Source organism: Nyctereutes procyonoides, unplaced genomic scaffold (assembly GCF_905146905.1).
Source record: "Nyctereutes procyonoides isolate TBG_1078 unplaced genomic scaffold, NYPRO_anot_genome, whole genome shotgun sequence".
In the NCBI taxonomy this organism is placed as follows: Eukaryota; Metazoa; Chordata; class Mammalia; order Carnivora; family Canidae; genus Nyctereutes; species Nyctereutes procyonoides.
This window is the reverse complement of record NW_026575020.1, coordinates 48,516,100-48,538,796: the sequence shown is the minus strand read 5'-3', so window position 1 is coordinate 48,538,796 and position 22,697 is coordinate 48,516,100. Positions and strand designations below refer to the sequence as shown.

The window sequence follows — 22,697 nt, the reverse complement described above, 5'->3', positions numbered from 1 at the left end:
ATTTTATACCCATTTAAACATTGAGAACAGAAGCCATAACTGGCATTTGTGAACATAGTTTCTCAAGGTAGCACGTAGTACAGACAACATTGCCCCTAGCAGTGGGCGCCAACAACGTCAGAGCAGGCCTCAATGAAAAGTAGCAGCAGCAGGGATGCTTTCATCAAGCATCAGAGATAAGAAGTGAGAATAACAGCATCCTCACAGCTACACACACTAAAAGAAAAATAAATGCTGCACAGCGTATGGTAGTTTAGTAGGATACAGAGCACATGTGAGACCCACCCTGGAGACCTCATTAATATTCAGGAAGAAGTGGCCAGAATCAGAGTCCATTCAGGGACCTCAAGGGTAAAGCCAGATAAATACTCTTTTGTGACTGTTGTAGTAATAGCCCCAAGTTTATATGGCCTGAAAAATACAGTTTCACATAAACTTTTTATGGCTAAACACCTATGGCAACCAATTAAGAAACAGGACTTTTGTGTCTAGTTACCTTATTATCAAGCATAATAATTTTTCAGCTCAAAATAGATTTATTGAATGCTACTAGGTGCCATTGAACCTTTAGTATGTATCTTCAAGGAATGTTTCCTCTACCAGGAATGTTCTAACACTTTGTTCTTAAATGTCACTTAGCCAGGCCTTCATTGATTCTTAAACCACCCTTTATTCTCTTTTAAAACCCCTGTACCTTTCATCCATTGCATTTATCAAAATTTATTATCAATTATTAACTAATATTAACAATCTTTTTCAAATGTTTGTAGGCTCCGTAAGGACAGGGACCATATATGCCACGTTTACCACGGTAGACCCAGCACCTTGCAGAGTACCTACCACTTAGAGATGATCCATAAATGTTTATTGAATCAAAGAATGAAGACAGATTGGTCTTTTGTGCTTTTCTCCGCACCTGTGGTAGAATAGGACCACACTTAACTTCCTACTTTACAAAGCTTCCATTCAAAAGACCTAGGAGACTAACTTGTCTGGATTCACATTTTCTTTCTGGGAGAGTGCATCTGATTGGTCTAATTTGAATCCAGTGAGAGCACACTTAATCAGATCGGGTATGGTCAGGAGATTGGGCATCCCACTATATAAACATGACTTTATTAGCTCAATTTTGTGTTAAAGGACAAGGATTGGGATTCCTTTCTCGGAGAAGAAGGCTGAGAAGTTAGCACAAATGGTTCCAACTACATCAAAGCCTCAGGAGTTGTTGGGAACAAAGATGAGTTTCTGCCCTCCGAAAATATAAAATATAGTAGGAGATGATAAGACAAACACCAGATTTAAAAAAAAAAAAACAGATAACCACATTTGGAGTCAGATTATGTCACCTGCTTTAAAAGGTATATCAATAATATATTATGGGAAGAGAAGGAAGATAAAGCAAACACTATATAGTGATTATAAAGTCAGGAAATGAAAGTATATACTCAATCTTGTTTTATCTTTGCCTTTAAAAAGGTATTGAAATGGAAACATTACTCCCATTGAAGATATTGTTTCAAAAAATATATATTGTTTCCTATCAGCTACAAACAACTTAAATGAAAGATGTTTCAAAACCAAGTAATATTTTACCTCAATTTTTAAAAATCCAATGGTAATACAGTTGATAATAGAGTATGAGCATGATAGTAAAAACATGACATTCTGTAAAATACAAATTGTTTTTATTTCTTGTGTGGGAAGTTGATTATGCTATAATTCTCACGTCGCAAGCAATCTGTTTCTTTTCAAAATATAAACTTAAACTGAGAAATTAGCCTAGATAATACTGAACCATGTGAATTCATATTCCCTACATAAAACATGGGGAAATGTGACCTATTGCTAATTAGAAAGATAATAATTATTCATACCTAGTTTGAACTAGGCCTGGATTTTGTTGTATTAAATCTGATTAACTCTATATTTTAAACTCTGGCTCTATAAAATCATAGTAACTGAAGCACAGACCGGGAGGTTACCTTTATTTTGTTGAAGCCACCGTCATTTGAGTTTCCTGTTTTATAAAGTCAAATGTAAACCTGATTACAGTAACTTACATCTCTTAACTTTAAGCTATATACACTTAAAATTTACATATTTCCTAAAGGCATTCTTTTGATACCTTAATTGCCCTAAAGATCCATACCAAAAGTTTAAGTCTGTACTAATAAATACCAGCAGTGAGTTACAAAATATCATTATTCCATCTCACATACTTGCCAGACACACAAAGAAAGGAAAACAACTGGTAAGAATATGAATCAAGTGTGGACAGTGCTTCTCTAGGTGAAGGAATTAAAGCCCCGGTGGCTCAGCAGTTTGACACTGCCTTCAGCCCAGGATGTGATCCTGGAGTCCTGGGATCCGGTCCTGCGTCAGGCTCCCAGCATGGAGCCTGCTTCTTCCTCTGCCTGTGCCTCTGCCTCTCCTTCTGTGTCTCTCATGAATAAATAAATAAAATCTTAAAATAAACAAAAAAAAGTTAAGGCTTTTGATCAAGACTGTCAAATTGCTTTCTAGAAGTGTTTTGCAAATTTGCAATCCCACCCAATCATTCCTGAGAGTGGCTGTCTCTCATTAACAATTTTTCTAATCTGTGCTAACTGTATATAAAAACAGTCATCTTTAATTTGCATTTTCCACTATTAGAAACATTGAAATATTTTTAAATCTCTATTCATTTTTTTCCTTTTATTCATTTGCAAAGAATCTCTTTAGCCCTTTGTCCATTTTTCTAGACTTTGACATGTATACCTAACTTCCATATTTTGATTTCTCGCTTTGAAACCAGCAATGGTTCAGTACATAGTACTTAGCATGGGCTGATATTCTGACTAATCAAATTTTAGTTGATTCACCATTTCGCATTATCAAGATACTCTGTATCATTAGAATGAAATAAATGAATGACTCTCCTCTATCTAAATGGAAAGCAATTCGTAAATACCTAGAATGATTACTATTATGTAAACACATTAGAGGTAGATATCAAAATAATCCTGCAGCCACTAAATTCTTTAAATTGGATAGGAAATGATTCAGAACTTCCTATTTACAGGTCACAAAATATAAATTGTAAGACAAAAACAGATGCAGCATGTAGAGAGCAGAAACAGAATTATGAGGCATGTTTTCTTTTCTTCACTACTAAAAAAGAGAAGAAGAAAAAGTTACTACCTGTAACACGATGATGCTGGATTCCATCCTTCCACCAGAACTAAGCTGCGCTCACCATTCTATCCCTACCCCTGTGGCTTACTCTATCCTGCCCTCTTGGACAATCCCTACTGGAGCTACCAAAAGAAACTGGCCCTTCTCCCTTCAGTAATATGCATACTGCCCTAGCCAGTGTGCAAACTGGCAACCACCTACCGGGGCATTTCACAGCCTCCCTATACAGACATCTCTCCTCTAATGTTTCAGCACTTCTCCCTTGGCTGTGAAATTCTAACTTTAGATTGCAATCATTTCCACAAAGCCACTGGGGAAACTCATAGCTAAATTAGCAGCATAAGAATGGTAGAAAAGACAAGATTCTGAAGTTTGGATAACCGTCACTAGCTTTGTGACTCAGGTAAATGAAGTGACATGAGCTTTATTTTCTTTACCTTCCCTGTGGCAAAACTGGGAAAATGAAATTAATAAACGTGAGATATATGGAAAATTGCCCAATGCTTGACACGAGGAAACTTGAATGTCTTTTTCATTCCCAACGGTTTTGCAAGCAATTTTAAAAGTAATAGATGCCACCAGGAGGCAGCATTCGTCCACAAAGAACTATTTATCTAACACACCCACACATTCATATACGCACTCACACACACGCTCATGTCGACCCATACGTCACACATTCACACACATACACACACATTCATGCACACACAGACATCACACATTCACATACACATACATCACACATTTACACATGCACACTCACATACTCTCAAACACACACTCACATACACACACTCCCACTTGGATAAACTTGCTCACACATGTGCACACGAACCACACACACACATTCATGTATATGCATACATCACACATTCACACACATCCTTGTACACATCCCAGGTGACTTTCTTTTCTTTCTCTACTTCTGTGTCTTTTTAATCTTTCACTTAGGGATTAAAGTGAGGAATAATCCTCAGGGTAGATGGGAAATTTCACCGATGAATATTTGTTATTGAGTTTGGGGCCTCAGAAATGAGACCTTATATATTGAAAGACTGTTCAATATCTTAGAAATGAGAGAATTCCTTTTTGATACTCTAAACTTCTTAGAGATATATAGGACAACATGAGAGAAAAGCTAAAACATGGACACCTTTGCATTTAGAAGCTTAACCAGCCATAATCCAAGAGAAGAAAGCTGGTCATTGGGAAGCACAGCTGGGGACCTACTTGTCCTGAAAGAAGGAGGCCTCCTTGGCCATATGTAGCTTATTGCATTGGATGGATCTGCAGTTGCTAGTTAATTACTATAACATACCATGGGAGGACAAATTCAGCCATGCTAAAATATAGGATGATAACCTGCTGCTTAGTCATAGTTGTACCTTTCTCATCTGACTGCCTGTGGGAGGAGGAGGGAAGTACTTCCTGGCCTGTCAGCCAGCAGGAGAGATCACTGAGCTCGGGCTAGGGAGGGGATAGCTGAATTTTGATGGCAGGTGACCTGATGACCTAAGCGTTTAAGAAGAAAAACATCTGGGAAAGAAAATCTACCTATGTCATTAAGTGGGCCACATAATCATGAAAGGAGAGGACTGCAATTGGGCAGTTTCTACTAATGGAGCCCTCTAATCAAATAACTTCTTCAGATTGCTAAAAGTAGCAGATTTTCATCCTATGAAAATATCATTAAATTAGAGGACTCGGAACTATGGCCTAAGCTTCAAAGTCTACTCTGATTAATTTTTCAGGGATCCAATCCGATCCGGCAGCCTGAAATGCCTTCCGAGGAACAAAATGGTGCAAACACTATCCTCAACAAACATACCATATTCTAGGAGCTTCTTTGTGGAGCAAGTTAAGGGGATAGGAGGTAGAGAGGTACTGTAGTCTTAAAATAGGAGAGCTAGGATCAGGAAACTTTGGCATTGAGAACACTTGGTGTTGTTACCAAATAACAGATGTGAAGCTCCAGTCATCAAGAGAGTGGGTATCGGCAAATAATAGGCAAATAGATCAATGGAACAGAATAAAGAGCCCAGAAAAAGACCACAATAAATACAGTCCTATCTTTGATAGTCTACTTTATCTTTGATAAAGAAGCAAAAGAAATTCAAAGAAACAAAGATAGTCTTTTCAATAAATGGTACTAGAACAACTGGACATCCCTATGCAAAAAGATTAATCTAGAACGCAGACTTTACATCCATCACAAAAAATAACTTAAAATAGATCATAGACCGAAATGTAAAATGAAAAACTGTAATAAAACTCCTAGAAGATAACATGGGAGCAAATCTGAATGATCTTGGGTATGGCAACACCTTTTTTAGATGCACATCCTATGTCATCAGGGAAATACAAATTAAAACAATGAGATCTCATTATATACCCATTAGAATGGCCAAAATTCAGAACACTGTCAACATCAAATGCTGACAAGGATGTGGAGCAATAGAACTTCTCATTCATTACTGTTGAGCATGAAAAATGGTACAGCCACTTTGGAAGGCAGGTTAGTGGTTTCTTACAAAACCAAACACACTCTGGGTGAAATAGGTAAAAGTGGCCAAAACTTACTTCCAGTAATACAATATATACTTCCAGTTATAAAATCAATTAAGTCCCAGGAATGTAATGTACAGCATGGTGACTATACTTAATATTACCCTATTGTATTGTATATTTGGAAGTTGCGAAGAGAGCAGATCGTAAACATTCTCATCACAAGAAAAAAATATATAATTGTGTGGTGATGGATGTTAACTATACTTATTGTGGTGATCATTTTGTAATACATCTATCTCTCAAATCATTATGTTGAACAAGAAATTAATATAATACGTTATAGGTCAATTATATCTCAACAACAACAAACAAACATATTCTTACTATATGATCCAGGAATCATGCTCCTTCATATTTACCCAAAGGAGCTGTAGAAATTATATCCACACAAAAATCTGCACACAGATCTTTATAGCGGCTTTATTCATAATTGCCAAAACTTGGCAGCAACCGAAGTGTCCTGCAGTCTGTGAAAGGATAATAGGTAAACTGGTACACCCAGACAATGGAATATCATTCTGCAGTAAGGAGAAATGAGCTATCAAGCCGTGAAAAGACATGGAGTAAACTTACACGTAGATTACCAAGGAAAGAAGCCAATCTACAAAGGCTAAATGATTCCAACTATAAGACATGGAAAGGCAAAACTATGGACACAATAAAAAGATCAGTGGTCGTGGGGGATCATGGGAGATAGATGAACAGACAGATTACAGAGGATTTTTAGGGCAGTGAAAATACTCTTTACGATGGATATATGTCACTATACTCTTGTCTGAATCCATAGAATATATTCTATTGTTGTAGAATATATTCTATTGTTGTATATCTGTTGTATACAACACCAAGAGGTAAACTTAAGGTAAACTATGGATGTGGGATGATGTGTCAGTGTAGGTTTATCTTTGGTTAAAAATGTGCCACTTCGGTAAATGATGTTGATAATGGCTAGGGTGTGCATGTGTGAGGGTGAGGGGTATATGTGAAATCTCTGTACTTTCAATTTTGTTAAACCTAAAACTGCTCTAAAAAAAAAAAAAACAAAGCCTCAAAAAATAAAAGGTATAATAATGTCAAAAATACAATATGTGTTCTTGTTTTGTTTTGTTTGATGTGTGTGGTTTATTTTTATGTTGTTTATGTCCTTTCGACATCAAGATGTCCCAAATATTTCTTGAAAGCAGGCATGGCAGGGCCTAGAGCGTGTGAAAATATTGAAAAGGCTTTATGCCAATTGATAGATAGGTGTTGCCTCAAATCTCTGAGTACCAACCAGGAGGCCAACAGCTTTTCCCATAGGACCTCCTGCCCTGAGTTCACACAGTCTGACAACTAAAGACTAATGCCTGATACATCAGGGGGGCTTTCAGCCCCAACTCCCCACCTCAGCCCCCAGTCCAGGACCACCATTCATTCTGATTGGTCCTATATCTCACTGGTTATACCCTCGAGATAGGTCGTAGATAATCAATACTTAAAGTGAATAATCCCCCATTGGGTGTATTCCTTCATTGGGTATAAACTGGATGATAGTACTTCAAAATTTCTAGATTACATCTTAGTTGATCCAGGCAGGTAATGGCCTTGTGAAAAGAACAGGAAAGCTTAGTTGTGAGTTTTTATTAAAAGGCCATCAGAGATCCAGCAAAAGGCCTTGGAGCTCAGGTCTACATTAGAAAGGCCCCCAGTAATTATTAACCAGATGTAAAAGAAAGTCATTACCAACTTTCACTGTTCCATATCTCTGTTCAAATGAGCTGAGGGACAGTAAGCAATTTAAAATTTTTTCTATGTATTTTTAAATTTTGAAATAACAAAATTAATTAGGAAAGTGGGTCTAAAGCTTTGCAAGAGAAGAAGTCCAGAGCAATGTCTCTTTTGCTCAGCAAAATCTCCAAATAGGGCTTTTTGGTTTATGAAGGGGAGGTATGAAACCATTTCAAACTCAAGCCCTAATACCCAGACAGAGGGCAGGGAGAGACAATACAGAAAGGATTGAGGAAGAAAAAGTAAAATTGTTTTTTAAGGCTAAGTAATGGGAATGTGGAGCTTTTGAATCACCACCTGGGAGAGAAGGAAAGGGCGAGAAGCAGAGAAATATCTTGGAGAAAAGATCTGACCCCCATCACAGGAAGCAGGTCAAATCCTGATGAAAAAGCATCAGTGAGAAAATACCTTTGGGGAGACAGATTTCAAGTGGCAGGTACTATTTGTGGAGCTGGCAAAGAGAAACAGCTTTTTTCAGTATTTTTATAAAAATAAGGAATGAAAAGATGGAGCAGTGGCTGGAAAAAGATGTCAGGCAACAGGAAGGGTTTTTGTAAAGGATAGCATTACTGTATATTTGTACACTGATGGAAATAGTCCAATAGAAAGAAAAAAATTAAAATGGAAGAACATTCATGGCAGGGGGAAAATCCTTAAGTAGGAGAGACAAGATGGGATGCAGTGCATAAAGTTTGCCCCCAGATGGGAACTCAGAGTTTATCCACTGCAGCAAGACAAAGGGCAGAGAACCTGGTGCAGGCACTGGTAAGTCGACAGATTTGGTCACAGGAAGATTGTTTTATTATTTTATTTTATTTTATTTTATTTTATTTTATTTTATTTTATTTTATTTTATAGACTTATTTAGAGAGAGAGTGTGTGTGCATGTATGTGCATGAGTGGGGGAGAAGAAGAGGGAGAAAGAGGGACAGAGAGCATCTCCAGCAGGACCCCCCCCCCCCGCCAAGCATGGAGCCCAATATGGGGCTCCAATCCAGGACCCTAAGATCATGACCTGAGCCAAAATTGAGACTCAGCCGCTTAATCAACTGAGCCTTCTGGGTACCCCATGGGAACATATTTTAAAAGGTCTTTTCTATTTTCTTGATGCAATAGGAGCATGATTATCTGGCAAGCATGAGGGGAAAGAAGGTGGCTAGGGGAGGGTTGAGAAGAGAAATAGCCACCTTGGGGAGGAGGAGAGCGCACAAATGGAAGAGATGTGGTAAGACTGCTAGGCATTGCTGAGGGCTCATATGATGGTTCTCTGGACCATTCTATGAAAAATACTGCAGTCGGTTTAGGCATTTGAGAATAGAACAAGGGAGAGGGGAACTGAGTTACCTGGATAATAAGTGTACTCTTTCCATTCCACAGCCATAAAATTTCCATGTTCCAAATGTTCAGATTTCTTAACCAGCTAACATAACATAACATAAAGTAAGCTACCACACTGCAGTGACAGAGAGGATAAGTTTTCAGTCACTTTATTTTTCCACCTTTCTTTATGTTCCTTGGACAGACACCGATTCCAGTATGGCCTTTAATTCTGAATCTGAAAACCAGTTTAGCATGGCTTTACATCTGATGCATCGGTTTTCCAGAAAGCCAGAGAGCTGTGTTCTGTTTGGGAAGGAAAAGAGAAAGATTCTAAGCGAAACAATCATTTCTTAAATTTGTTAAGTAGCTAAGCCAAATCAAATACATTTTACAAACGTGTGGGAAAATTTAATTATATGAATAAAACCATTGACTGTGAGGTTTAAGTGTTAGGAAAAAACATCAGGGAAATGATAGGGCACTCATTTCCAAGAGAGAAAATAAAAGGTTCTGTATAATTCTGATAGTCAAGATTAAAAGGAAAAAAAAAACTATATAAGGCTTTTATTTATTCACCGATGCACTAGCAGTGCTGCATCTGTCTGAAGATTGTAAGAGACAATAGCCTGAAGAAATACATCAACAAAACTCTGCTTGTTTTTTTTTTTTATTATCCTAATATTTTGTATTCTGATTTGTACTAGACTTCATGTCCTCTGTCGATCTCAATATTTAACATCTGCCCAGGGGTCTGCTATATTTTGAACAATAACAATTTATCCAGTGCATTTCTAACTGTTACTGATTATGATAACTATCATTGTTTGAACACTTACTCTGGCTTGGATCATTCCGATAATCAAACCCATGAAGTAGGTATGAGTACTAGTTATCATTCCCTCTACTGTCTCTAGCTGGTCACTTCTCAAAACCCTCTCTTCTCTAACCTGCCTGCCCAATATAGAGCTGTCCACATTCTTGGAACACTTCTAAACTAAGAGCCAATAGTAACTTCAGCCTCTGGCTCATTCTTCCTTTACAGTACAAGGATATTTAAACCCTAAACCCCCAAATTTAAAAAGTCGGCAGTTCTAAATACTGATCATTGTATGCTTCTTTATCTCACACAAATATGATCCCATCTTCCTTAAAATATTTTGCTCTAATGAATACTTTGCTCTAATGGGTACTTTTCAAACTCTAGGAATTGCTGAAGGAAGGGAAAAAAATGTTAGAAGATCTATAAACCAATCACCATTACCATGAGTTACTTTGTAATTGAGGTGACTTCTCTATAATTTGGGACCAAGAGGCAGCAAATATTATTATTATTCAATACTCCATGAAATATTTTTATTCTTATTTGGGCTTAACCTGAAATTATACAGGATGGCATAATTCATCTCAATATTCATTGAATAAAATTGCAATCCTGAGTTTTAAGGAAGAGAATTGGAAAGGAAGATGCTATTGCAAGTGAAAAAAAATGAATCCATTTATTGCTTCATCGTGCTCTTTCCTTTGGTCCCTGCCTCTTTTTAAAAAACCCAGCAGCCAGGGGCTCAGGTCATGATCCCAGGCTCCCTGCTCAGCGGGGAATCTGCTTCTCTCTCCCCCTTTGCCCCTCCCCGCCATGCACCTGCACACATTCCCTCTCACTCTCTCAAAAAAAAAAAAATCCAATGGCCAAACTGATATGGCTTCTTATTATGTAACTAAAGTACTTATTACGGTGAGGGGCAAGTGGAAGTCCTAGCTAAAAGTACCAGTCTTAGACTCACCCTTGAAGCATTTGGGGATTTCAATGGTGCCATCTATGCACTCAGCATCCTCTGTGTAGCTACACTTCTTTTCCTTATTCTTGCAGTAGAAAGAAACTTTTTCACCATGCAGCATTCCATCCTTAAATTTTTCTTGAAGCTTTACTCTCTCTCCTTTGTATAGCACAGTAGCTTTTTTAACAGATAATTTACAAGATGCTGAAAGAGACAATATTTTTAGTCAAGACTTAGGAGTTCATTTAGTCTTTCTTAAGGACAACATAGCATTTGAATTAGTAGATGAGTACACCTGAAACAAACTGCTCAAGACAAGAAGACTCCAAGTATGTTCATAGTGACTAATGTCAGTGTCAGTGCTAATAGCAATTCTTTATCAATAGAACCATTAATCATGGCTTCCAAGATGCCTTTTTCTCCCCCCTGAGGTAGTGACATATGAGGGTCAAAGCAGAAGCATCAGATTTTAGGCGTCAGTGAAAAAGAATTTCTACCAGATATTGCCATTTCATACATACCTCCACTGCCCCACTTAGATCCCATTTATTAAGCTAGTGTAGCCATCTACCAGCCACTGTGTGCATTGGCTGATAATAGCTCATAAAGGTTCCTTTCTCTGAAAAGTTGCCCTCAGCCATAAGGGAGCTGCCTCTTCTGGGAGCGAATCAGCCCCCACACGAGGGTCAGGGAAGGGAGCAGCCCATAGCCAATGACTGATTAATAAAAGGATACAAGAGGCAGGTCCCCATGCCCTTTGGTGAGATCCATTCTGGAGTAGAATTCATGTCTAGAGCTCCCAAGGGGATGAAACTGAAACCAGACTCCTGTTGGACAAACTTAGTCCCTGAATCATCATTATCTTCAGCAGCAGCAGCAGGAACTTGGTGGAAATGCACATTCTCAGGTCCTATACAGGATCTACTGAATCAGAAACTCTGTGTTTAAATAAGCCCTCCAGATGATTCTGGGGTACAGGGAAATTGCAACACTCACTGAATAAATCATCTGCACTTGAATCCCTGTCTTAGGCTCTGCTTCTAGGGGACCCCAACCTAAGACACTAATTATACATCATTTTGCCTGCAGTGCCTAATTTTCTTTTCTGCTTAGACTGCCTCGCCCTATGGCAACCTGAGCAGAAATACAGTGCTAATACTCTTGCATAGGCATGATCCCAGATCAAGGATAGACACCTAACTCAAAAGGAACCTGTGTTTCCAGGAAAAGATGCCAGTTAGTGATGAGTCCTTTGGCTGAAAGATCCTAGTGTAGAGTCAAGCCAGGTTTGAAGTGAGTGAGCAGGGAAACACGGAGATGAGAGAGAGACCATGAGGCCACTGAGATATGGAAAGAGTAGCAATAGGGCCTGACTTTCAGTTCCAATCCTCAGGAGGACCAGTTGCATTTCATTTCCTCATCTTCCATGTCCACATGATCACTTGTTGCCCATTTATGACAAACCCCCATTTCCTTGAACAAGCTTGAATGTGTGGTTGTTTTTTGCAATAATGAGAAGAGTCTAGACTAGAAGAAAGCAGAAAAGGATGCTCACAGGAAGGCAAGTATAGGAAACCCACACAATCCTCCACCATATCATCAATGTTTACAAAGGATCTACAGTATCATCTCAAACAAGCTTCCTAAGCATGAAGCTCCCCATGCACATGTGAGTCCTGAAGTTCAATAACTGAAGCAAGTCTGAACAATGAGCAGAAAATGATTGGCACAAGAAAATGGCAAGTAAGGGTAATCCACTGGATAAATTCAGAGATAAGTTATGATCTCACCCATATTTCATACCTTTACAACTTGGTTGTGCAGACCAGTTTCCAAATTTGTTACATTCCACTACTTCTGGGCCATCCAAGGTATACGTATCATGGCAACCATACATGGCTTTATCCTTGTAATAAAGTATTTGTTTTGCAGGATAGTTCACAAACCCATTGTCTGGTCTTGATGGGAATGGGCATTTTACTTCTAAAAAGTGTATTCAATAAGACATATTAGTATAAAAGGTAGTGCTTTCCCATAGTTATGAAATATTTACTTTCCAGCTTCCATTACCCCCATTGAGTCACTGGGTGTTCCTGTAGCTGGAATGCAATTTCTAGGGACCTAGGTGTTCAATTCTGTCCCCCTTATCTTATGCTCACATGACCCTAGATATTAAAAAGAAACAATACTTTGAAAGTAAATCAGTGAGTTACCAAGTTCTTTGGGCTCTCATACAATCACAAGGTATTATTTACTTCAAATTTCATCTCCATGCAGTCTAAGATGGCAGGTTTGAAAGAAGAAAAAAAGTCTGTCTCTTTTAATCAACAAACCATGAAATTAAAACACAAAGACTCCCTCCACAAACACTAGCACACCATTATTGGATTTCAGATGTTAAATCTAATTCTTATGAATGTCTTCAGTCTATACGAGAAGCCAGAATGAAATATGGAGAAACATGGTGCTTCTAGCTGGCACCTGAATCTAGGAGTCTATAGTAATATTTAAAAAATAGTCCATGGAAGAAAAGAAAAGCTCTTTTCTATAGAAGCGTGCAAGCCAATAAATAAAGAAGAAAAGATAAAAAGTCACCAGTCTGCAACCACCAGTGTCATGACTAAGTCGAGGATCCTCAGAGGATGTCAAAATGCCAGCTAGAGTAGATATTCACACAATCTCAAAGTATTACCCACCATTTGCTTACTAATTTCAAAGAGGAAAAGATGCATTTACCAAAAGAAGATCTAACAATCCACCTGACCAAGGGATCAAATGAAGCAAGACCAGTGGTGCCTCCTGATGTGATGGAATGGATTCTTAACAAAATTATTTAACTTGAAGCTAATCACAAGTAAATCATCAACCAGATTCAGATTATGGAATATGCTAGAAGATAAGCCTATATTCTTTAAAAATATCAAGGAAGGGCACCTGGGTGGCTCAGTCAATTAAGCATCTCTCTCTCTCTCTCTCTCTTTCTTTCTTTCTCTCTCTCTCTCAAAGATTTTATTTATTTATTTATTTATTTATTTATTTATTTATTTAAGAGAGGGGGGAAGAGAGAGAGGAGGAGGAGGAGGGGGAGCAGCAGGCAGAGGGAGAAGCAGGCTCCCCACTGAGCAGGGACCCTGGAATCATGACCTGAGCTGAAGGCATATGCTTAATGACTGAACCACCCAGGTGCCTCTAAGCATCTAGCTTGATTTCAGCTCAAGTTGTGATCTCAGGATTGAAAGACTGAGCCCCTCATTGGGGTCCATGCTGGGCATGGAGTCTGCTTGGCATTCTCTCTCTCCCTCTCCCTCTCCCCCTCCCTCTCCACCCCTTGTACACTCTCGCACTCTCTCTCTTTCTCAAAAAAGGATATAGGTAAATAAAAATAAAAATGCCAAGGAAAGACAATTATAAAGTCAGGGGGGTCATTCTTAACCAAAGGAGACTAAGGAGACATGACACTAAACCAAATGTGTGACACTTGATGAGATCTCATGTAAAACAAAACTGAACACTTTCAGGTCAATGCGGCGAGGGGGGGGTGTTGCACATGAAATTAATGTTGTTAATTGTTTATATTATTATAATAATTTAAATCATTATTGTTAATAATTCAAAATGCATTAAATGTCTTGCCTACAGTGACTATGTTCTTGTTCTTAGGATATTCATGCTGAAGTATTTATGGGTAAGTGTCATGATGTGTACAACTTATTTTCAAATGGTTCAGGAAGAAAAAACATCTGTCTATGGAAAAAGAGAGAGAGACATAGAAAGTCACAACATTTTGGCAGTTGATCCATCTAGGTGAAAGGTTGAAAAAGAAAAAAAATGAACCTATTAAAAAAAATGAACCTATTGCTTAGGATTGAAAGAATTAAATGAGATGACACATATACAGCAGGAGATGAGTGCCTGGCCCAGAGTTTCAGTCCCTCAGAGGTGCTTTGTATCATTATTGGTAGTTTCCCCATGTTAAAAAGCACTTTTGCTTTGGATCATTCAAGACATATCTGCAATATCTACTTAGGAGAAAGTAGTAGTCCTCAGTATAACTCCTTGTGTACATGATAAAGCCTATAATTTTGCTACTTGTTGTGTAGTTGACAAACTCAAAGATAACGAAGATAGGTGAAATTGAAAGAGGAAGGGGGTGCCTGGGTGGCTCAGTGAGTTAAGCATCTGACTCTTGATTTCTGCTCAGGTCATGATCTCAGGGTTGTAGGACTGACCCTCATGTCAGGCTCTGTGCTGGGCCTGGAGCCTGCTTGAGATTCTCTCTTCCCCTCTCTCTTTGCCCCTCCCCCTCTCTGCAAGCACATGCATGCTCTTTTTCTTAAAAAAATAAAATAAATAGAAGAGGAAGAATTTTCATAATTTTTTAAATCAAATATTCTTGTGATTCTTAGTAAAAGCTTGTGACAATCTGACTACAGCCTAGTTTTTCACCTTCATTTCCTGGTACTCCCCAGTTTAATCCTGGCTTCTCTCTACCAGCCTCACCACCGTATTCAACTGTCCATGTACACATCCTGTTCTCTCACATCTCCCTGATTTTCCATGCCTTTTCCTTATTCTCCATTCTCCTCTTCCAGGAAGCTCTCCCAAGCAGCTCCAAACAGTTCATTGCATCATATTTAATTGTCCTGAGGTCAGAAGCCAGGTCTCTCATTCATCTGATATCCCCAACACCCAGCACACTGCCTGGCACATTGTAGATGCCAATAAACATTTGTTGAACAAGGCCATTGGAAACACTCGATGATAGAATTTTCTATACTTCTCAAACATGGGATTCTATACTATTGTAATAGTTTTGTCTTCTTGCACCTACCTCTGCATTCTGGTAATGTAGTCCAATTTCCATGTGCTGTGCAGGTAATTGTATCATTTCCAAACATAGCATAGTGTGGCAAACATTCAAAGACAGCCTTGTTTCCATAGAGGGAGTTGTTTGTAGCCAATGGCTTAAAAACACTAAGTGTTGCAAACTTAGGTACCGATGGGGGAGGGCAGGTTACAGCTGGAAAAGAAAGAATGATCACTCTTATGAAATAGTTGAGTCCTTTAAAGATACTCTTTCCAGAAAGGAAAAAAAAAAAAAAACAGATTAACTTGAGAAAATGCAAAAATTGATCAAATGCCAGGGTAAAAACAGTCCATTGTAGAAGTTGCACAAGAAAATATGATTTGAAAATCAGATGTCTGAACCAGTCCAAAGACTGAAAAATGAAGTAAATCTAAGTTTCATTACCACTAATTTGCCTATTATAATGACACAATGCATAGGTTTCCCTAAGTCTTTGATCTAAATGCTACTTGGAAGATGTTTCTGGAAGTCAATTGGTGTAGAACCATACTGCAATAATTTTTTTAAGATTATTTATTTATTAGAGAGAGAGAGAGAGAGAAACAGGCAGAAAGAGAAGCAGGCTCCATCCAGGGAGCCTGACGTGGGACTCAATCCCGGGTGTCCAGGATCATGCCCTGGGTGGAAGGTGGCGCTAAACCGCTAAGCCACCGGGGCTGCCCCATCCTGCAATAATTGCTGATGATAGCACTTGGTACAAAGTCATTTGTGACATCTCAGTTCCACTGCTGTTTTACATTTGTTCCTATTGAATATCTCCTGCTTTTGCACTCTGTATGTATGGAGCTTATATAAGTAGCTTTACCTGGAGGCATAGTAGGGATTGTCATCTGGACTCACTAATATGGGGTTTCAATTAAGTCCAGGGAGAGTTATACCAATGTAAAGGAAGTCAGTGCAGACCAGAATGTGATTTAATTTGAATTATTTAGATCCTTGCTACTCAAAGTGTGATCTGTGAGCCAGCGGCAGGGGCATTGCCTGGAGGCTTACAAGAAATGCAGAAGCTCAGACCCCACGGACACTTGAATCAGAATCTGCATCTTAACAAGATGCCCAGTTGAGTCATACATATGTTAAAGTATGAGAAGTTCTCACTTAGATGAGATTGAAGAAAAGTAGACTTTCTGTTTGTAACCAAGAAGAAAAAGTAACTTTACATAATTTATATAAATCTGCTTACAAGGGAAACAATGGGAATCATGGTGATTTTTAGTGCTGAGTAAAGAACTCTAATTGACCCTTAAAAATACTTTGGTAGTTCAGCTTTTCTTAAACTATCATTGATTTGAAATTGCTTTACTTTGTTACTGGCTCTTGCTAGGACAGGCCTCACTGAAATGTTAAAGAACTACAACCATTATTGTAATGCAAGGGCCTCCTGGTCAATGAATGTACTGGACTCCTATGAATCACAAGTTAGGGAACATCAGAATGTCCCTCCCTAGATAAACAATGTCCAGAGCCGACCCTGACTTCGTGACTGAGTGTCCCTTGGATAAACCAGCAGCGTTTTGGGGAGCAATCCCACCCCACTCCTATGAGGCAAGGCCCTTACATGGAGTCCAAGCTCACTGTGAAGTTTACTTTCCTGTCTCCCTCATCACTAGACATACTTCCTGGGGGCAGACTGAAGTCTTCTGAGCCATGTAGCCTCAGTGCTGAGAACAGGATATGGCACACATTAGGTCCTCAACACCTGTTTATGGAACACAAATGGGTGAATGTATAAATGGATGAATGAGGTCCCAGAGTGGGAGGAAGATGTTTGATCTCACTAGATGTTCTTCTAGTCAAATGATGGCTGTCTGCGATTGACCAATGCCACATGTATCCAAGCCCCTGCCAAGGACTGTGAGTGATGAAATGAATAGACCCAGATAGCCCTGGTTCCACGAGGTGAAGGATACAAATGTGTTCACAAGTCAAATGCTTTCTTTCTGTCATTCCAAAAGGGTTGTTGCATCTTCCAAGGTGAGATGATATCAGGATGAACACTCCCCATAAAGGTGAGCAACTGTCCAATGAAATCAAGACTGAGGGATTTCCAGGGTATGGAACATACAGGTGTCAAACCAGCAAAGTCCCAGGCAAACCAATTAGTCTCCCCATAACTGGGTTCCCCCAGACTCACAAGTACAGACAGGAAGGTCAACACTCCATTTCCCTTCCTCGGTGCATTTAGCAGAGCTACTTCCATTTAGATAAAACCTGCAAAGGGAAAATGGAACCCATCAAGCAGTAAAAGAATCCATTGATGGCATTTCAAATGTCTTCTCCACTGAGCATTGCTACCGACTTTCCCCCTATTTTGTAATGCTGTTTTCCTGAGTTGCTCAGCACTCATTTAAGGCTCATCAAATTTCCCAGCCCAGGGCTGCAGAGGTCTCACAGAAGAATGAGAAGTTTCCATAGCTATGAGCATAGAAGCCAAAACCCCAAATCCCTCTTTTCCAATCAGCAGGCCAAATTAACAGCTTCTTATGTGGAGCAAAGAAGCGTCTCTTCTTCAGGATCACAAAAGTGAATCAAACTGAGTCATGGCTGCTATCCATTTTCTGAAACGATTCAGTCTACTGACATAAATGGGTAAAAACAACGCAGTATATTTCCATTGAAAACACTGTCTCCTCGAAGCCAATTGTTTCAAGGTACTTTGTCATCAGACCCACAAATTAATTGATGTTTCAGATGAAAGGAGTCCAATTCTCTTTAACACATAGTATTTCTTAATTTCCAATTCCGAGCAAGAAGTCTCGGTGCAATTTTGCCCTAGGATACAGACGACGTGCTATTGACAATGTCACTGGCAGTGCCTTTGCTCATAAGGCACATAAGCTGTATATGACCCACTGTACGTGCTTTCTTGCTGGGAATGCTGTCCTGCATTGTGTGAGGATTAACAGAAGTATGTTTTATACCACCACATGCCCAACCTTCACCAAAGAACTCCCTTCTGGGGGCAGCCCAGGTGGCTCAGCACTTTAGCACCGCCTTCAGTCCAAGTTGTGATCCTGGAGACCCAGGATCGAGTCCTGTGTCAGGCTTCCTGCAGGGAGCCTGCTTCTCCCTCTGCCTATGTCTCTGCCTCTCTCTCTCTCTCTCTTTCTGTGTCTTGAATAAATTTAAAAAAAAAAAAAAACCTCCCTTCTGGAGACTCCCACGTCAGTCAATCAAATTAGGTTCATAACTAAAGCCCAAGTCCAATTCCTAAAGTATCTTAACCTTCATGCCAAGATTTGTCCCAGAGATGATTAAGAGTTATTATCCAGTTTTAATCATTCCAGTGTACCTCCTCAGATAAGTAATTAATTGGGAGAAAAAAGTTTTAATGCAGTAGCAACTTCACATTTCACGAGTTGTTATGGTTTCCCCAACCCCAATACCACTGTGGTATAGATTAAAAACAGGACTATAATTGATTTGTATTCAGCAAGTCCAGCCTGAAGGCTAAAAATAAAATATGGCTTGATGTTTAGCTTAAAGGCACAGAAATGTTCTGCATCTGTTGGCTAGACGTCCTTACCCAGTGTTACAAGCAAAACTGATCGTGTTGGGATATTCAAAAGTTGTATAGCGTACAGCTCCATTTTCTAAGATTCCAGCAAAAGGACACACTCTGGCTGTAATTTAAAGATAAAAAAGTGAATTTCAAATTATAGAATTTTTCATTAAAGCAACAACATATAAACTCATTTCTATTTTTTGATCCAATAACTCTACTGTTAATTATTCTAAGAAAAGAAATCAAAGTTAGTCAAATGATATATGCACAAAGGGGCTCATTGCACTGTTATCTCTAATAACAAAAATTGGACAGGCTAAATGTTTAACATCAGGTGATTGTTTTGATTAATTATGGCAAATCAATAGTTGAACTCTCATGCAGCCAATATGAATATGAATTATGAAGAGTATGGAGATACAGTTAATGTTTATGCTATGCAGATGAAATAGAAAAATATAAAATGGTACCTACTCTCTGCAATGATGCAAAAATACACACGTGGAAAGTAACTTGAAAAAATGAAATTGTTAGTGTTCTAGGCTTATGACCAATTTAAAGAAAGCTTTTCTCTTATGATGTTATAGCTATTTTTTATTAAAAATCGTGTTTAGTCCTTTTTAAATCAAAAAGCATGCTAAGGGGATCCCTGGGTGGCGCAGCGGTTTGGCGCCTGCCTTTGGCCCAGGGCGCGATCCTGGAGACCCAGGATCGAATCCCACATCGGGCTCCTGGTGCATGGAGCCTGCTTCTCCTTCTGCCTGTGTCTCTGCCTCTCTCTCTCTCTCTCTCTCTCTGTGACTATCATAAATAAATTTAAAAAAATTCAAAAAGCATGCTAAAATCAATTTTATGAAATATGTGATGTTCACAAAGGTCATGTTCATATGACCAAAATAACCAGAGCTCTTAGAGATCCATATAGTTATTTTTACTGTTTAACTTCTACATAAAATTGCCAGAAATTCTATTGGGTTGATTGCTCTATATTTGACTGCCAAAAGTAATGTGGGCATGGAACCACAGAACCATGGTCTGAGGAATAAAGAAAAGCCACCATCTACCATGAGGTGATGGCAATAAATTTATACTTAAGTTTTTAATATGTGTATATATAAATTATTGTAACTTATTATAAATTATTAGATAATCATATATAATTCATATATTTATTATAAGGTATTATAATGTGATGATTATATTAGATCTGCTTTAATTTTGAGGCAAAAATCCAAAGATATGATGATTCCTTGTGTTTTACTTAGTCAAGAGTCTCTTTGGTATCTAAATTTTGGAGTATCTGTACATCTTTTTTTTTTTTTTTTTTAACTTTGCAGTGTTTCTCTCTCCTATACCCTGGCAGGTCTTCACTCTCCTATTTCCGGGCTATGCTCACCTCCTCCTCTCTAAACAGCACCCATTGCCTCTGGTCTCTCCTCCCATGAACATCCCCGCAGGTCCTCTTGTTTCTTCGCAGCTCTTTCCTCTGTGCTTCTGCTGGCCCTCTGTGCCCCCAGCATGACAAAGTAGGCTATCCCCCCAAGTGTCCAGAATCCAATGAGGGAAAGCGAGTGAGAGAAGGCACTGACTTACGTATACACCTCACAGTGTTCCTGGGCCAAACTCCTGTCAGAGGGCAGGTGAATCGTCTCGTCAGACCTCGGAACACATAGCCCGGCTGGCAGGAGTACGCTATCTGCTCCCCTGGGTCATAGAATGTTTTTAATGGAACAACTGTGGCAAATGGTATATCATCTGGTTTGGGACAAGCTGAAATAAAGCACAAAGTGGTTAATTAAGAAATCCATATTTTTCTAAAATAAGGTGAAATCAGAGAGGGAGACACACCATAAGAGACTGTTAACCCTAGGAAACAAACTGAGGGTTGCTGGAGGGGAGTAAGGTGGGGAGATGGAGTAACTGGGTGATGGGCATTAAGGAGGGCACGTGATGTAATGAGCACTGGGTATTACATGCAACTGATGAATCACTAAACTCTACCTCTGAAGCTAATAATACACTATATGTTAACTAACTGATTTTAAATAAAATTTTAAAAAGAACTCTGTATTTTCACTTTTAAGCTCAGCTAAAAGTTGAGCTTTTAGCTTTTCATTTTTTCAGCACAAAAATGAAAAAAACTATTTAATGCTGCCAAAAGTAACTATGCCAAGTTCTATGTCAAATATTTCACATATGCAATATCTCATCTAATCTCCTCAACAACCCTTTGAAGGATACTATAGTTATCCCCGTTTATAGGTCAATCCATCGAGGCTTCAACTGGCTGAATATCTCAGGGAGCTTTAAGTAATGACAATATTGAAGAATCGGTATCCAGCATCTGCACTAGAGAGAATTTTAATTATCATTATTGATCCCTGTCATGTGCTAGGGGGTTGGATATATTAATTATATTTGCAAAAGCAAAGAATACTTACTCCGTCCTGCAGTAGCAACATGGCAGAGAACACTCGAGAACAAGATGAGCCCCAGAGAAATCATTATGGATGACACACAGGGGCACTACCAAAGTGGTTTCCTCTGCTAAAAAGAAGGATGTAAATATAAAAGTGCTTAAACATTAACCTCTTCTCCTGTGTCCTTTTATCTCTGTCAATAGAAGGTAAAATATCACAATTTGAAAGGAACCCTGAGACTTATTTTTTAATCATTTACTTTCACTTCTGTGGGTCTGTTGTGAAATCTTTGGCAAATGGTTTCCGTCTTCATAGCATTTATTTTAACAGCACTACACTGCCTGTTATCACTCCTGATAGAATTCTGGTGATTCCCAGATTGTCAGGCCTCTACACCAGACCTCTCATCCTCCATCCTTAGTTTTGTATACATAGTAGGTGGAGGATCAGAAGTGAGGAACACCTGCTTCTCCTACCATCTTGAGGTAGAAACCTAGGACCATCTCTGGGTTTCAGTCTCCACACCTCTAAAATGATATTCCACTTTCCAGATGTATGATTCCAAAGAACATCCACCAGGGAGGCATCGAAAATTATAATGCCTAAAAAAAACGAGTTCATCATCTTCCGTCACAAAATGATGCTTTCTTCCAGATTTCTGTTCTACCTGCAATTAGTAATGAGACTGTCCTGGGAGCTCCAGGTGCAAGTTTACAGCTTTCCTTAAATCCACAGTCTTCTCACATCAAGTCAACACAAAGTCCTGCTCGTTATTCTTAATGCTTAGATCTGTCTAGGCAGATTTCTAGATCTGTTTTAGGAATTGGAAAGTTGACATGAAGTTACAAGTTGGGACTCAGAGAAGAACAGAAGCTGAGTAGGAGGAGACAATGACCAATGCTGATGATGTTGCTTAGGGGTTCAGAGAGGACCAGCCATGACTCCTTCATCCTCTCATATACTCTTTGCTCTCAAGGACTGAATATGCAAGTGGACAATGGCCAGAAAATAAATAAAAATAGAACTCTGACCCTAGTTTCTGTAGCAACCAATCTGGCAAGCCAAATCATGACCTCCATGAGCAATTGAGCAATTTACTCAACTTAGGACAAACTGGAGAAACCCAAATATGTTCTTTAATGAATTGCATAGGATGCCCAGCTTCTAATTAGTCCACTTCCGCCATCCCTATCATACCAACAACCTCCCATCAGGACATACCTGAAATTGGACCTTTCTGTCCACAATTAAGTTTGGCCACTCCTCTGACTTTGACTCTCTGCCAAATGCAAATGACA

At 39.0% G+C, this 22,697-nt stretch overlaps 1 protein-coding gene across 1 annotated transcript; it reads right to left on the bottom strand.

Annotated features, from left to right (window-relative positions):
- Positions 1-8,983: 8,983 nt before the first annotated feature.
- On the bottom strand, positions 8,984-21,549 carry APOH (apolipoprotein H). The gene is made up of 8 exons (XM_055337999.1): positions 21,421-21,549; positions 20,573-20,749; positions 19,001-19,097; positions 17,609-17,685; positions 15,439-15,627; positions 12,411-12,590; positions 10,614-10,811; positions 8,984-9,135 (listed from the first exon to the last, which is right to left on the bottom strand). The coding sequence occupies exons 1-8, from the start codon at positions 21,482-21,484 to the stop codon at positions 9,080-9,082; spliced, it is 1,038 nt and encodes a 345-aa protein (XP_055193974.1). The 5' UTR covers positions 21,485-21,549; the 3' UTR covers positions 8,984-9,079.
- Between the last annotated feature and the right edge of the window lie 1,148 nt (positions 21,550-22,697).